This window comes from Molothrus aeneus, chromosome 1 (genome assembly GCF_037042795.1).
Source record: "Molothrus aeneus isolate 106 chromosome 1, BPBGC_Maene_1.0, whole genome shotgun sequence".
NCBI classification, from domain to species: domain Eukaryota; kingdom Metazoa; phylum Chordata; class Aves; order Passeriformes; family Icteridae; genus Molothrus; species Molothrus aeneus.
In genome coordinates, this window is record NC_089646.1 from 118,416,597 (window position 1) to 118,431,641 (window position 15,045).

General features: G+C 36.8%; 1 protein-coding gene across 2 annotated transcripts in view; it reads left to right on the forward strand.

Moving 5' to 3' along the window:
- SGK3 (serum/glucocorticoid regulated kinase family member 3) overlaps positions 1-15,045 on the forward strand; it is a 55,834-nt gene that overhangs the window by 38,693 nt on the left and 2,096 nt on the right. For both annotated transcript variants that reach the window (XM_066563634.1, XM_066563642.1), the window contains exons 5-16: positions 305-380; positions 6,080-6,167; positions 8,026-8,075; positions 9,127-9,184; positions 9,971-10,054; positions 10,152-10,283; positions 11,508-11,620; positions 11,831-11,867; positions 11,973-12,059; positions 12,822-12,917; positions 13,738-13,893; positions 14,937-15,026. In XM_066563634.1, the coding sequence (XP_066419731.1) occupies positions 305-380; positions 6,080-6,167; positions 8,026-8,075; positions 9,127-9,184; positions 9,971-10,054; positions 10,152-10,283; positions 11,508-11,620; positions 11,831-11,867; positions 11,973-12,059; positions 12,822-12,917; positions 13,738-13,893; positions 14,937-15,026 (1,067 nt within the window). The remainder of the gene's footprint in view (positions 1-304; positions 381-6,079; positions 6,168-8,025; positions 8,076-9,126; positions 9,185-9,970; positions 10,055-10,151; positions 10,284-11,507; positions 11,621-11,830; positions 11,868-11,972; positions 12,060-12,821; positions 12,918-13,737; positions 13,894-14,936; positions 15,027-15,045) is intronic.

Consider the following 15,045-nt stretch of genomic DNA (forward strand, 5'->3'; position numbering starts at 1 on the left):
AGGTGCTGAAGGGCTGTGCAGCTTTCACTGCAGTTACACATTGTTCTAGGGTGGCACTTCTAATCCACCTGGCTTTCAACATTTTTAAGTAGCATTACAGAGACTCTGAAATTTATTCTCTCAGCTCAGTTCAATGTTTAAAGCTTGCAGTTTTCATACGTAGAACCAGTCTTGTTCTAAATTAGTCATGGGCCAGTCTCCTTTTAACTGCTGTTGTAAATCCTAAAAAACCTGAATAAGAAAATAAGCTGACTGATGATTCTAATAAGCTGACTGATGATTCTAACAAATCTGTTTTTTTCAGATTTTATTAAACAGAGAAGAGCAGGACTGAATGAATTCATTCAAAATTTAGTTAGACAGCCAGAGCTATGCAACCAGTAAGTAGTTTCATTTCTGTTTTATAAGGGCTGTTGACAAGACATGAGATGAAAAGATATGTTAAATACAAAATTGCAAATTAGTATTTAACCAGAAAATATATTTTACCTATTCAGAGCTCTTCAATATTAAAAAAAAAACTTTATATGGCCATCCATTCAGGAAAAATCTACAGACTGAAGAGTATAAAAGTGTTTTTGCTTTCTGAAAACCAACCTACAAATCAATTTGTAGGCAATTAACTGATCTTAATTCCAGGGGTGGAGATTCCACTGTAAACTATTGCTGTGCTGGGCAGGTGTTTGTTTTGCCAGTGGCTGTACTATTTGAGGGCCCTGCTGTCACTTGCTGCTGTGTTGCTGGCAGTCAGTCACTGCCTGCATCCCTTTTTTAAGAGCAGTTCATGTTTAAAGCACGGCAACCAAGTGCCTTAGTTGGCTTGCTGAGATGGTTTGGCACAACCAAGCTGAGCTGCCTAAAGGAAATGATGGATAAGCTTGTACCTAAACTCTTCCCAGCAGGATAAGCTTGTACTTAAACTCTTCCCAGCAGAGGAACTGCAGGTGTGTTCATCACTACCAGTGGTGAATGGGAGGTGCTGTTAGGACAGAGTCAGCTCCAGTTAAATCTGGAGAGCAGCACTTTGTGCATGAACTCACTGCAAGGCAAACAGGCACCTTCTTTCAGTCCAAAGCTGTAATCAGTTTCAGCTAAATCCATGCAGCTTTCTACGTTGCTTGAACTGGTGAGTGAAATGATAAAGCTCTATGCTTAGCTTTAGTGTTGAGTAAATGTCTTTAATAAATGTGCTTTGTTGAATTAGCCTATTTGTACAGCCTGTGAAATTGCCCATTTCCCACAGGAAAAAAGTAACTCTAACAGAATATCACTGCAGTTTGCAGCATGCAGTCAGATTTTCTTTCTTCACAATAAATGAACTATTTAATGTCCTATCAACCTGAAATATGCACTTCCTTTCCTTTCTAGAAAAATAAAAATAGGAGCATTTTATATATACTTCCTTTGATTAGTGAAAAAAAAAATTAGTAACAAAGTCTTTACGGAAGGATACCAGAGCAAACACTATCAGGTTTTTGTTCATGGTACTTATTCTTGGGGAAATAAGAAAAATGACTTTAATATAACAAATTACTGAAAATCGATCTATTTTGTTTCATTGGGAAAGGATACTGGTTTATTTAGGCCAGTCTCCTCCTCTGGCTCTCAATATATCCAATGACCAAATATTTTTGTTTCAAAACATACAATATTTGTTCTCCAGAGGTAAAATGATGCTTTTTTTTTGTTATGGACAGCATAAAATGGTGTGCTTAAAAAAAAAAAAAAGTCATCAAACCTCAAATCCACCTGCCTTCCTAAAATTTTGTGAGCTTTTAAAATTGTTTGATGCTTTAATGTGACTGTAGAAGAATCAATGTTCTTTAATATGTCACCTGATCCATTAAACTGACTTAAACCAGGGTTAAGACATAGGCCTGATAGTGTTTGGTGCTGATGAGAGTGTGTTGAATAATAAGCTTATTAAACAGAGTTCTACAATAAAAACAATAAATAGAGACCAAAGTTTGTCTTTTACTATTCTCCTCTACCCCACCGTTAAAGAAATACTGAATTAAGCAGGAGAAAAAGCTGTACACAGCTTTTAATCCACAGTTCAGTGCAAAAGCATTTAATTTTGTAGTAATTTTTGTGTTGTTTCTCTTTTAATCACTGCAAGGTGATTGTTTTTCTGAAGTTAGCTTTTACTTTTTGCAGTGTTGCATTGCAACAAATCATATTAATAATTATGTAATCTGTCACCTTTTCTGTTGTGCCAGTGAATTTGGACTAAGTTGTTATAGAAGAAATACCAAATCTTTGATCTTGGTGCTGGGAATTTTTTATAAAATCTGATGGAAGCTACTCAAGGGATATGTGGTGACTGAGTCTTCACAGATAGTCCATCCTTGCTTTCTTAGTTTTGCTTTAATGTGCTAATTAGATTTGAAACTAGGTCAAAAAACTTATGTAAAGTTAGTGATGTGCAAAGAAGACTTAGTGGGTTGTGCATCCTCACAGAACCATTAGGAAATCCACCTTCCATGGCATCTTTTAAGTATTAAAACCAATGTCAGAATGTCACATATTTTAAGTCTTGCTTAGGAGAATTGTTTCACTAAAAGCTTAAGGATGATTCAGTATGTTCTCATTCCTAATGATGGGAAGGCACCTGAACATCTGAAGTGAGAAGCACAAATGTCAGATTCAGTGTGTCCAAGATGGCAATATTTACATTATTCTTTGAAACATGCAGCACTATGTTCTTATTTTCCATCGGTGGATTTTTTTTTCTTGGGTCTGACACATTTCTTGAATATTGTATCAAAGCCAGACCTTTTTGCTCAATAAAAAATCCAAGAAAAGCCCAAGGTATATTGGAGTGCTTAGAGAGAGACCCTGTGACAGTTTTTCCTGCAGTCACTGCCAGGTGGAATATAGGGTGAAATCACTGGCTTAATCCAAATTGGGAATTAAGTGGATGAGCTTCAAGCTGCATTTCCTCAAACTTACTGTGATAGTCAGCTTGCTCTCACAGGTGGAATGCAGATGTTCCAAGAAAAGGTAGGGATAGAAAGGGCAGAAAGGTTAGAGGTCTGACAATGTGTCCCCCTTGCTGATTGCTGTCCTTAATAGGAGCTGAGAGTTTGTTCCTAGTGAGCACTGGGAGCCTCCCTAAAACACTGCACAGCTCCTGCAAGTGGGCTGCTCGCCCCCTCAAATGTAGGCCTTCACTGAAGTATTAATGCATTTAATTGCTGTCTATCAGAACATGTCCAAAGAAAACCTGTTTGAAAAACTGTATAATAGAGGATGCATTAAAGATGTAATGCAGTTATTTTTAAATAGTCCAAAGTAGCTCCTTAATGAGAATGAGAACATTTGCATAACACTTGAAGAACTCAAGGATGACAATGCTCTGCAACCTGTGGGGAAATGAGTTATCAGTTCTGTAAGTGAGAAGCGGGGTCTGAATGTGTTCCTTAGAAGAAAATCAGTCACAGTTTTTCTCTGATTTCAAAATCTGATGAATATAAAAGTAAATGTGAAACCCCTGAATTGTAGAATCTTGCAGTCCATGCTGGGGAAAGCAAACCTTGCACTATATTATTGTCCTCTTTTAAAGTGTTACTGTGCTTTATTGTATTAGGGCTTTTTGAACCTTGCTTTCTGAAAGAAAGATAAAAGTGGTTTACTTTTTAAGAAAATGTGGTAAGAAGAGGGAGGAGTTGGACACTGTTACTTAAATAAAGTGTGTCTTAAATGTTAAGTTTCTGTCAGTGGCTATTAATTTTACCATTTTGCTTCAAAATTTGTGTGACCTTTTGGGTTTGTTCATATTTCTGTGTGCATCCAGAATTTTTGTGTGGTATTATATTGTTTTTGCAAGAAAACTAATGCAGAATTACTATTACATAAGCAATAGTATTAAGCAGAGCTTGACATTCTTTTGTGTGTTTGAGAGATAATCCACAAAATAAAATTATTCAGTCAATCATAAAAATCCAGACAAAACCAACTTTTGCTGGAAGTATATGTACAATGTATACTGAGTATCCCTTTTGAAGTGGTTTTGTCAACCCTTTTGATTTCATAGGTGAGGTTATTTTAGAAATAGTTTCCCTGTATTCTTAATACATTGAGTTAATCTGTGTGAGTTAATAGCATAAAAGTCGTATCAATCTGTATAGCATTTTGCATAACATGCTGCAATCTTGCCTAAGAAATTGGTACATAATTTTTTTTTATTTTTAATCAGTAGTTCTTTGCAGTGCTTTTAGAATTGCAAATGTGAACACTGTAACATCAGTTACAATTCTGGCTGTTGTGGAGTTTTGGGATACCCTGCAACTGTACAGCAGCCTTTTCCTGGTAATTGGTATTTTTATCTTTTTCCTGTTGTGGATTCAGTCATGAACAAAGTTACTATAGTAACTATTTGGATGTATGACAACATGCTCTATTTAATCAGCCACTTGACCAGAATAATTAATACTGAAAGGTAATAAAGGTCTGTTTCTGTTTTTCTGTCTAGTGAAAAGCATTAACCATAACTTTTTATTCTTGATTTTATGATATCCAAATGTTCTGAAACTTAAATTGTTGCATCATGACCCAGTATTACTACAGTGTTCAAACCACTGTGATTTTTGTCTTCCTGGCCTCAGGATACAAGACAGATGCTGAAATAGATCAGAATTTGGAGTTCATATAAAATGGAAAGTATTAAACTGAAATAATTATGAGAAATTATGTGAACAGTCTTGTTGCTGTGCTTTAAACCTGAAAGGCTGAAGGTAACTGAAACATATTTCAAATAGGACTTAGGAATACAGAATGTAGGTGATGAAAACTGGGAGCCTCAGATAGCCTAGGATACGAGGTAGGTTCAGTAGTGCTGACAGGAAATTACAGGAGCTGGAGAAGTGTCAGAAACAGCTCATCTCTTACTTCTGATCCTCACTGATCAGAGATGTGGAGGGTCATTGGATTGAAAATAGGGAGTACATTTGTTTCTTACTTAAAATTACCCTATTTTATATATTCTAGGGACAGATTAAAAGAGCAGCTCCATAGTAAGCTAGTGCTTTTTTTGTACTGAATGGCTTATGTGGAGTTTCCTGTCAGTGACTGCCCTGAGTCCTTCTCAAACAACTTTGTCTCTGAAATGCAGGAAAGATTTATTCCTTGATAAGAAGGTTGCCTTTTAGTGAACTGAAGGAACTTGAAAGATTCAAATGATCTCTTGAAGTGGTTTATACAGGATATACACAATACCCATCCTTTAGGAATTAATTTTTCCTCAGTTGTATTTCATTATTCTTTACTTGCACTGTGCTGTGGTTCAGTAAGTTCATTCTTTTGATCTGTTGGAAAAGCCTTTCTTTCTGGAAGAAGAAATACTTGGAATTCTCTTACTTCCCCATCTTTCTCTCATTCCTTGTCCCCCAGCCCCACCAAGACAGAGCTTGAAAATGCTGCTGAAGATAAAATGCATGTCTTTAGGTACTGTGGGAGGCCTGTTGCTAATTCCTGAAGCATTTGTGTCCTTCAGCTGATTGAAAGGATTTCTGAACACTGTTTTGACAGTGTCCAGCTAGAAGGAATTCTGAATACAGGATCACCATCTTCTGCTTTAAAGTGAATGGGGAGAGGAATGTTACTGCTGTGTATCTCTTGGAACACATGTCTTCCCTTGGGATACAGATGATTTATTTCATTCCCTATTGTATTGGACAATTCAGTTCATTTTAGAAAACAAAAATTTAAACTCTTTGGCTTTTGGGAAGAAAGTTGGTTTCTTGGTGTCTGCTAGCCAGTTAGAACGCATGCTTTCTTCTGATAATTATCTTTAAATGCAGTTCTGCAGGGTTTCCTTCTGAAGTTTTCATATACCTATACTTTACCATGTCAGATTTTTGCAAGTGAAAAGGTTTGTACTGTATAACACACTTGGCAGTTGAATTATGTTGCTGTAAAAGAAAGTATTGCTTGTACACAGTTCTTAATTACCAGAACTTAAATATAAAACTTAGTGATGAGTAACTCCTCTGTATGCTGCTGTTCAATCCTATGCTGTGTTTATGGCTGAAAATCATGCAGATTATTGGTGTGCTAATGAAGTTAACTGTGTTTCTAGCCCAGATGTCAGAGCATTTCTTCAGATGGATAACCCAAAACACCAGTCAGATCCATCTGAAGATGAAGATGAAAGGAGCAGTCGGAAGGTAATAAAACAGAAGTAGAACAGTCTTCTAAATTTTAGCTTCTTGAGGGCAATCTTCTTAGGTATATTATTTACTGAAAACTACAGGTACATTTTGCAATAAATCCCCCCCTGTTCTTTTAAACAACTCAGTTCCACTGTGGGCTGTAAGCTATTTTTCTGTCAGGTGTGAACTGCAGAGAGGAGTAAAAGTGATTGCTGGCTTTGTCTTGCTTATTCCCCCCTTACTATACGGGTTAAAGAAATACAACTTTAGTCATAGCTTAGCTGTCAGTTTTTGCAGTCTGTTCAAAAGCTCTTGCTAAGAACATCTGGCAAGGAGCAGGGGAGATTGAATGTTTAATTGTCTTTTTGTTTGCTTGTGTGTTCTTCTTTTTTAAAGATGGGGAGAAATAGAATTCTCTCAGGGGAAAAAACGCAATCTTTCTAAAATTCACTTAGGAGGAAGGATGGATTTAATTTCATTTCACATATAACACTGTGTGAGGTCTTTTTTGTTTCTTTTGTCAAGAAAGCCACTATATAGCTGGATATATTCTCTGAAAATTAGTTTGCAGCCTCCAGAAACAGTGCTGTTTGAAAAAAGTATTTCTAGGAAGGCAGAAGTGCCATATTAATCTTGTCCTCTCTATTACTTACTACTTGGCATAAAATGTGATATTAGTACTTCTTTTCTTACTCAGCCCCTGTTAAAAATGTAAGATTTGTTTCAGTTTGTGTGTGATCCACAGGAGATTTAGTGCATTCTGAAAGTTTCATTTTAAAGTCACTAGTTTAAGATGCAGGTTTCCTTCTCCTATGAAAGGTATTTTAAGTAATGTGGAATGATATAAACCATCTCTGGAAAATTAATGATGTGTCATACCACAACAAATTCCAAAAAGAGAGCTACTGCATAATGGCCTGGACCCCATATTTTTGGTGGAAAATTCCCCTTATGGTTACTGTAAATGATGAAGCCAAACAACAAGAAACAAAAAAACTCTAAAAAAAAAGCATTTTTTGCAGTAGCTCTTTCAAAACTGTCCAGCACCACTGGCTCATTTCAGTGAGTAGTGGCATCCAGTGCTGCTGTCAGACCATTTTCCACTGCTGAAGTACCACTTTGTGCTGCCTGGCAGCCTGTCCCCCGGTAACTTGTATTTGTGTGCAGTTTATTCTTCTCTAGTAAATTCCAGAATCACAATGAGAGTACAAATACTGCTTTTCTAAATCAAAAACAAAATGGAGAAAATCGCCTAAATGACAGTGGCTTCCTCTGCTCCCTGTAATTTACAAATTCTGCCTGGGTGTGTACCAGTAAGATTCATGGAATTCCAGGAATTGAGTTATTTAACCTTTAATGTCAGGATAGAAAAGGTTGGTAATGTTTTTCTTGGGGTTGAAAGAATGTTCACTTCCATGTTTTTAAAAGCACTGTGTCTTTCATTAATTACTCTTATATAAACAGTGTGGGTTTAAAATTATTGTATTAGTAAGATCTTGAAGAATTTGGAATAAAAGGTAGGAAATATGTTCATGAAGCAAGTACATAAAGGGTTAAGTTCTGAAAGAGGAGCAGTTTGTTTATTGAAATACTCTTCAATTTTTATTTCTGATCTTTTCCTCTCTGAATGAACACAGATATTTTACTACCTTCATCTTGGAACAGGATGTGTGTAGAAAGAATTTGTGACAAGGTGATGATGGCCAGGTATTTCAGTTCCCAATCTAGATGTTAGATCTTCTTAAAATTCTAATGTAACAAGTGTAAAAGTACGGATTGATCAGATCAGTAGAGTATTTTGAAATTAGGATTGGTTGAAAGATAAGAGAAAAGAAGAAGTATTACAAGTATACCTCTTTGTTTCTCCCAACAGTTAAACTCTACCTCACAGAATATCAACCTGGGACCATCTGGAAATCCTCAGTAGGTTTCAATTAAATTGATTTTAATGTAATTCAATTTAATGTAAATTTTAAACTTAATTAAATGGGATTAAAATTAATTTGAAAACCTGAAAAGTTAGACTGACCTGGGGAGTGGTCCCACAGCTTCTGAAAACAAGTTTGCTTTATTGCATGCCAAAGGAGCAGCTTGCCTCGTTGGTGCTATGACCCAGTTACTGCACTGGTAACTTGTGTCTCTGTTTGGTGTCTTCTGCAGAGTTTCTGTTCTCAGTTCTGTGTGAATCTGCTTTTCTCCTCTAGGAGATAACTGCTGTTTTGGTTTTGCTTTCCTCACAGATTTGTTCTGGGCTAGCAGGAGGAAGTGGTTAATAGATTGCAGTAAGAAATGAATTACAAGAGTCCTTCCCTTTGGGGGCAATAAATAGAGAGGTGTATGGTGATGTAACTTGTTTTGCAATTTGAAAACACAGATAATTGTTTTGCTGACAGAATTGTATTCAGGAAAGAGTAAGGGAATCCTGGGAAAAACTGAAAGGAGTGGTGATGTGGGAAATGGAAAAACTGAGAGTGAATTCATACCAACAGCAAGAAGAGGCAGGTGTTAGGACCTCCCTCCTCTTACTGAAATTTAAAATGAGGGAGGACTGGATGGAGGGAAGAATGGAACAAATAAGAGGGAATAGATAACAAACTTGGTCTTTCCTTTCCTCGTGTAAACTTTAGAATCCATTTGGACCGCTGGAAATAAGCTCCAGGAGATGTCATGGGGAAATGGAGACTTAAAAATTACAAAAATCTAGACCATGGAGAATGAAAAAATGGTCTTGCCTCTCCTTTACATCATAAGGTTAAACTTAGTAAATAAAATTAACTCAGAGGATGCAACTTGAGCACTTCCCCTAGAGGAAAATGGAATTGCAAAATGAAGAGGAGTTGTGTCTGAGTACAGGTCTGCAGAAGCAGTGCTGGGTGGAGCAAAGAAAAGGAGGGTGCTGCACTACATTGCTGTACAGCTGTAAGGCTTGTCATTTCTACCCAGATGACCTGTCTCCTTCCTAAATATCTTTCAGTGCTAAACCAACAGACTTTGATTTCCTCAAAGTTATTGGGAAAGGCAGCTTTGGCAAGGTGAGCTTTTATTCCTGTGTCTTATGGTGGTGCAAGGATGCTCTCTGGTTTCTCATACACAGTGACTTGGCCAGAGGTTCCAGATGTGGTGTTGCTCTAGGGTGGCCCATAAACTGTTCTGTTGGATCCTCATTGCTGCTGATTTGTGGCCCTGCCATTTTTTCCCTGGTGCAGCTGTTGGCTGCCTCAGCCACTTGTTGGGACTCACAAAGGGGAGATTTTCCCTTTCTTGTTACGGGCAATTGGGATCCTGTTTCCCCAGGGAGGAAGGGAGGATACCCCTATGCTTATGCAGGAGCTGGAGTACAAATTGTGCTTTTCCTCTTGTTGTCAGGGTCTGTTTTGTGAAACCTCTAAAACTGTGGAGCGGTGTAAGCAACAGCACACTGAAAAGTGACGTATTGATATTTTACAAAGATGCGAAGGAAAATCCCTTTTGACATCTCCATTTCCAAATTATTATTCATGTTGTTGTTTTTCATTCAATTATCTTTGCAATTTATCCCCAAAAAGCTGGAATTAATCTTGATAGAGATTTAGCAGGTCATGGAAAACAAATGTTATAATTCAGTCTTTCATGATACCACTGTTGTGATCAGTTTTTACTGAACTGTAAGCTCACTCTATTGGTAATTACATTGTTGACTGACTGAATTAAAAGCAAATAAACTGTATTGCGAAAAAAATAGCATGAACCCCTTCCAGTTAGGCCAAAATGATAAAATATTACCCATAGTATGTGAACTGCAACAATCAAATTTCTTCCTTTTCTTTTGAATTTCACAGGTTCTTCTTGCAAAACGAAAACTGGATGGGAAATATTACGCTGTCAAAGTCTTGCAGAAAAAAATTGTTCTCAATAGGAAAGAGGTTAAGAGAAATAGTCTTTTTTTCACCCACCTCCCTTGTTTTTTCCCTCAATTACAAAGTCATTTCTGTTCACTTATTGATCTCTTACTTCTTGCAGCAAAAACATATTATGGCTGAGCGTAATGTGCTTTTGAAAAATGTGAAACATCCATTTTTGGTTGGACTACATTACTCATTCCAAACAACAGAAAAGCTTTACTTTGTCCTGGATTTTGTTAATGGAGGAGAGGTATGTGGTGGTTTTGTTTGCATTGTAGTCTGTCTATTCTGCTAATTCTAGGTGGGAGGAGTGAAGTGATCCTTTACAATGGGCTGTGATCCACATTCTCCCAATTTTGAAAATTCTGTTATTATCTGCTGTTGCTACAGACTTCTGTAGCTATTTGGACCCTGTTCTTGTTCTTATTGACAACTTCAATCCAAATTTATTCATGCTTGTCAGATACAAATACTGTATTTTACAGTTACTTTTTAAAGTAATAAAATTACTTTAACTACAAATTAATCTTATGTTTACATTTTTCACCGTGGAACACTGGCTTCCTCTTGCATGTGCATTAACCGAGATGCTGATATTTCAAAAAGGGAAGAAAGGAAACTGACAGCTGAATTTATTATATTGCATCAGAGTTGGAACAAGATGGTCATTTATTTTGTCTAATGTACCTTAGTTAGACTGTATTATGAAAATCCTGGTTTGCTCTGAATTGTGGTCAGAACTTAGTTTTTATTGTTTCAGGCAAACTAAAATACAGTTCAAAGCAGCTTTCAAATTTGAATGGAAAGCTTGGAAAGCTGGGGTGGCTTTTTATTTTTCCTGAACTTTGTAGGCAGGAACCAGAAAACTTCATTTTTCTTAAAATCTTTACAAGTTGAGTGTGTACTGTAGTTGAATCTATAAATATAATCTATATATTTAATCTTTGTCTAGACTTCTGTATCTGCTCAAATTATTTGCAGCCAGACAATTCTCTGTAGTGGAGAGAACTGGTGGATCAGCTTGGAATACACATCTCACACAGTGATCTACATCTAGGTTATTTCAGAATACAATTCTATAAATAATTATGCAAATCTTCAAATACACACATTTTCAGAAATGAAAGATGACTTATTTGACACCAGGTTATATATTCTACTTGGAGGCAATCTTGCATGATTTAGTCTTACCAGCTTCTATTCACAGCTTAGTGATTTACTCTAGCTCCTTTTGACTAGTCCTGGTTTTAAGGGAATGGGTTTGAGTAACCTGTCTATCTCAGCCACAAAAGAGAAACAGGGAAGAGAGTAAAGTAATGACGACGTCATGCAGAAAAACCAATTCTATTTCATTGTGCTTTAAAAAAAAAAAGTGGACAGCGAAATAAATTACTCTTTACTGTAAAATTACATGTTACTAACCTGACTTGTTTTGTCTGTGTAATGTTCTTATTTCCTATTTGCATATTTACAGCTGTTCTTTCACTTACAAAGAGAACGTTCCTTTCCTGAGCACAGAGCCAGATTTTATGCTGCTGAAATAGCCAGTGCACTGGGCTACTTACACTCCATAAATATAGTCTACAGGTAAGTTTCTGAAAGGTATCCATGTCCTGCAGAAATTCAAAATAGGACAAATTACCAAATAAAAAACTCTACAAGAAATCATCTTACAGGAAACCTGAACATAACACTTTCATCAAAACTTGAAGCTTTCAGCTGAAGAATAATAAAACCCCTTGCCTCTGAAGCACTTGTGACTGCTGTTTTGATTTACTGCCTTTTCTTTTTTAATAGGGATTTAAAACCAGAAAACATTCTCCTAGATTCACTAGTAAGTATGCAAGATTTTTTCTGTGTTCTCTCACAAGATTGACACTTCTGTGTATTCACATGTTGAGCATGTTCTCTTTTTAACTTATCACTCTTTCTTAAACAGGGTCATGTTGTCTTGACAGACTTTGGACTTTGTAAAGAAGGGATTGCAACTTCTGATACCACTGCAACTTTCTGTGGGACCCCAGAAGTATGTTGACAGCTTTCATGGGTTTTTTATCAGTAATTAAATGACTGCTGATCACTATTAATATTTGTGTAGCTGGAAGGTCAGATACTGTGTTTTGTACTGCTGGGAGGTTTGCATTCTTTGAACAAGATGAAACCAACCCAAAGACAAGCTCCCTACACATCTATTTGTTGTTCTTCTTACTAATATGCAGTGTCTGCTGGTTGCTACCCACATGGCTATGTTTTTCCAGCCCTTTTGAAATACTGTTTTCTTCCATGTCTCCTAACTGCTGGGTAGACACAAGAGTATTAGCTTGTGTAACAGCTGCTACAGATTTGTCAGTATGAATCTACTTACTCTATAAACTTACTAAGAATCCTGCCACTGATTCTTAGTAAGTTTATAGGGAATTAATATCTGTGCCTCAATCAAATTATTGCATATGCACAAAACTTTGAACTTCCTGACTGAGTTATTGGACTCTGTTGTCTTTTTACTGGGAAAACTGCACTGGAAAACTTAGAATGTGAAAGGCTTGAACACATATGAGGGATTCACCAAACAGAGGATTAGAAACTTTGGTAACTTGATAAACATACTTTAAATTACAGGAAAGACCTTTGAATACAGTGAAAGATGAGTGAGGTGTAGTATTTAGCTGAAACATTTGATTGTTACGAAGCAACTTTTTTTGAAAGTGTTTACTGTGAAGTGACTAAAACCTAGGTTTTATCCATGCTAGCCTAATTCTCTAAAGAACTTTTTTTTTATTCATTTCAGTATCTTGCACCAGAAGTCATTAAAAAGCAGCCCTATGACAACACAGTAGACTGGTGGTGCCTTGGTGCAGTTCTTTATGAAATGCTTTATGGGCTGGTATGTACCTGATATATAAAGGTTGTTTTCCTCCCCTCTCCCCTTTATTTGAAGTAACCTTTGAGTGTTGTTAAAAATGTTAACTTTTTCATAATATTGGAATACTCCATTTAAGGAGATTAACAGATTGTCTTGTACTTATATAGCACTTGTTTTTCTCTTTTGGATTTTACATTGCCCCCTGGTATCTGACAGTTCATGGAAAAGCAAAATCGGAGACATCAGCAAAATCAGTAGTCATCACTTTGAGGGACTGTGAGAGTAAACTGAATCAACAATGATAATACACAAAAAAACCCAAAACAACTTATAAGTAAAATTTTGTCAAATTAAAATACTTTTCTTTTACTTAGGTATCCCAGGTTTTCTCCTAGCTTTTGACAGCATTAGAATAAAAAAATATTACTACGCTTCTTCTAGTCATATGTAATTACTCCAGTAAGAATCTGTTCTTCTACTTCCCTTGAGTTCTGTCTCTTCCCATAGGACCTTAAATAGGGAGATGGATTTGTTTTGCCATTCTCAGGTTCTTTTCAGCAAAGTTCAGTGGGAGCTTTGAAGCTGGATGGCATCTATGGCTACTTATTAGTGTGAGAACACTAATAGGAGTAGAGGAGGCGGATGGTAGGAAGTTAGCAAGTGTAAAGTTCTGGCAGTGGTGATGACTGAATTAGAAGTTAGCAGTGCATAAAAAGGAGATTTCTGCTTCACTGCTAGCAGTCTTGCATGTCTTAGAGAATCATTTACTGATCATACATAACACATGAGACAATGTTGCATGTGGCTTCAAGTTCATGTAAAACTTGTATTTTTTTTTTAGCCTCCTTTTTACTGCCGTGATGTTGCTGAGATGTATGATAATATTCTTCATAAGCCCCTGGTTTTGCGCCCAGGAATCAGTCTTACAGCCTGGTCTATCCTGGAGGAACTTCTGGAGAAAGATCGGCAAAGCAGACTTGGAGCTAAGGAAGACTTTGTAAGTAATGTCCTAATTTATCAAGCCCTATTTCATTTAAAGGGACTCACCAAATAAATGTGCACAGTACAGGATTCATAGTTGGAGATAGAAACTGCATTGCTGCATCTGTCTCTGTTTTCCTCTTTTTTATTTCTTCAGTAAAGATACCAGTGGAGTCTATCCCTGGAAGTTGCTGGGGATAAGAGAGCAGTGATTGTTGTGGGGTATTTTGAGCTTGGTTGCTGCTGTACCTGCCAGCAAAGGAAAAACACTTGCTGGTGTAGGAGTTGCTAAGGTGCACGGAAGTAGATTTCACTGTTCATAGTGAAACTGGGAAATAATCAAAAGAAAAGGCTGTCCTGTGGTAATACTAATGATTTGGAAACCAGTCTTCAGGTAAAGAGGAACACTAGTTCCATGCAAACAGCAGCTTTTTTTTTAGCCTTAAAATCACGGCAGACATTTCCCCACTGTAGCAACAAAACCTTTGTTCACAAAAAGTTGATGTGAGAAAGTTACACATGTCTTCAGAACTGTGCAATATGAGGAATGATCTAGAGGATGTCCTCCATCCATTAGGGGTGGGATCGTTGTAGTCTTTGGTTTGCAATGTTAGTCTGTGGACCTTGTAACTGAGCAAGATGCAAGGATTTAGCATAGCTGTTTGCTGCTTCTTAAATAGTAAGTATATTGCAGAGCTGTTGAAGCAGCTGCTTCTCAGACACTGATATGCTTTACAAAAACTAACAAAACTTTAAGGCAGGAACAGATATCAACAGAAAACATTCTTGTTCTGGAGTAGACTTCAGGGTTGTTGATTTTATGGCTTAAAAGCAGAAAGCATGATTTTAGAAGGAAAACCGTTTATAGAGGCAGTCTCACAAATTTTAATTGCTGTTTTTACCGACTACAACTTTTATTGCAAAGTAAATTGTGAATAAACAAACTGATAAGGGCGTGCACATAAGAACTTCTCTATGTACATGTAGTATGAAGTAATGTTTACTACGATGCACAGGATGGAGTTATGAAATATCTAAAATCTTTATTGTTTGCTACAGCTTGAAATTCAAAAGCACCCGTTCTTTGAATCTCTCAGCTGGACTGATCTTCTTCAGAAGAAGATTCCGCCACCATTTAATCCTAATGTGGTAGGTGCCTGGGGAGTGG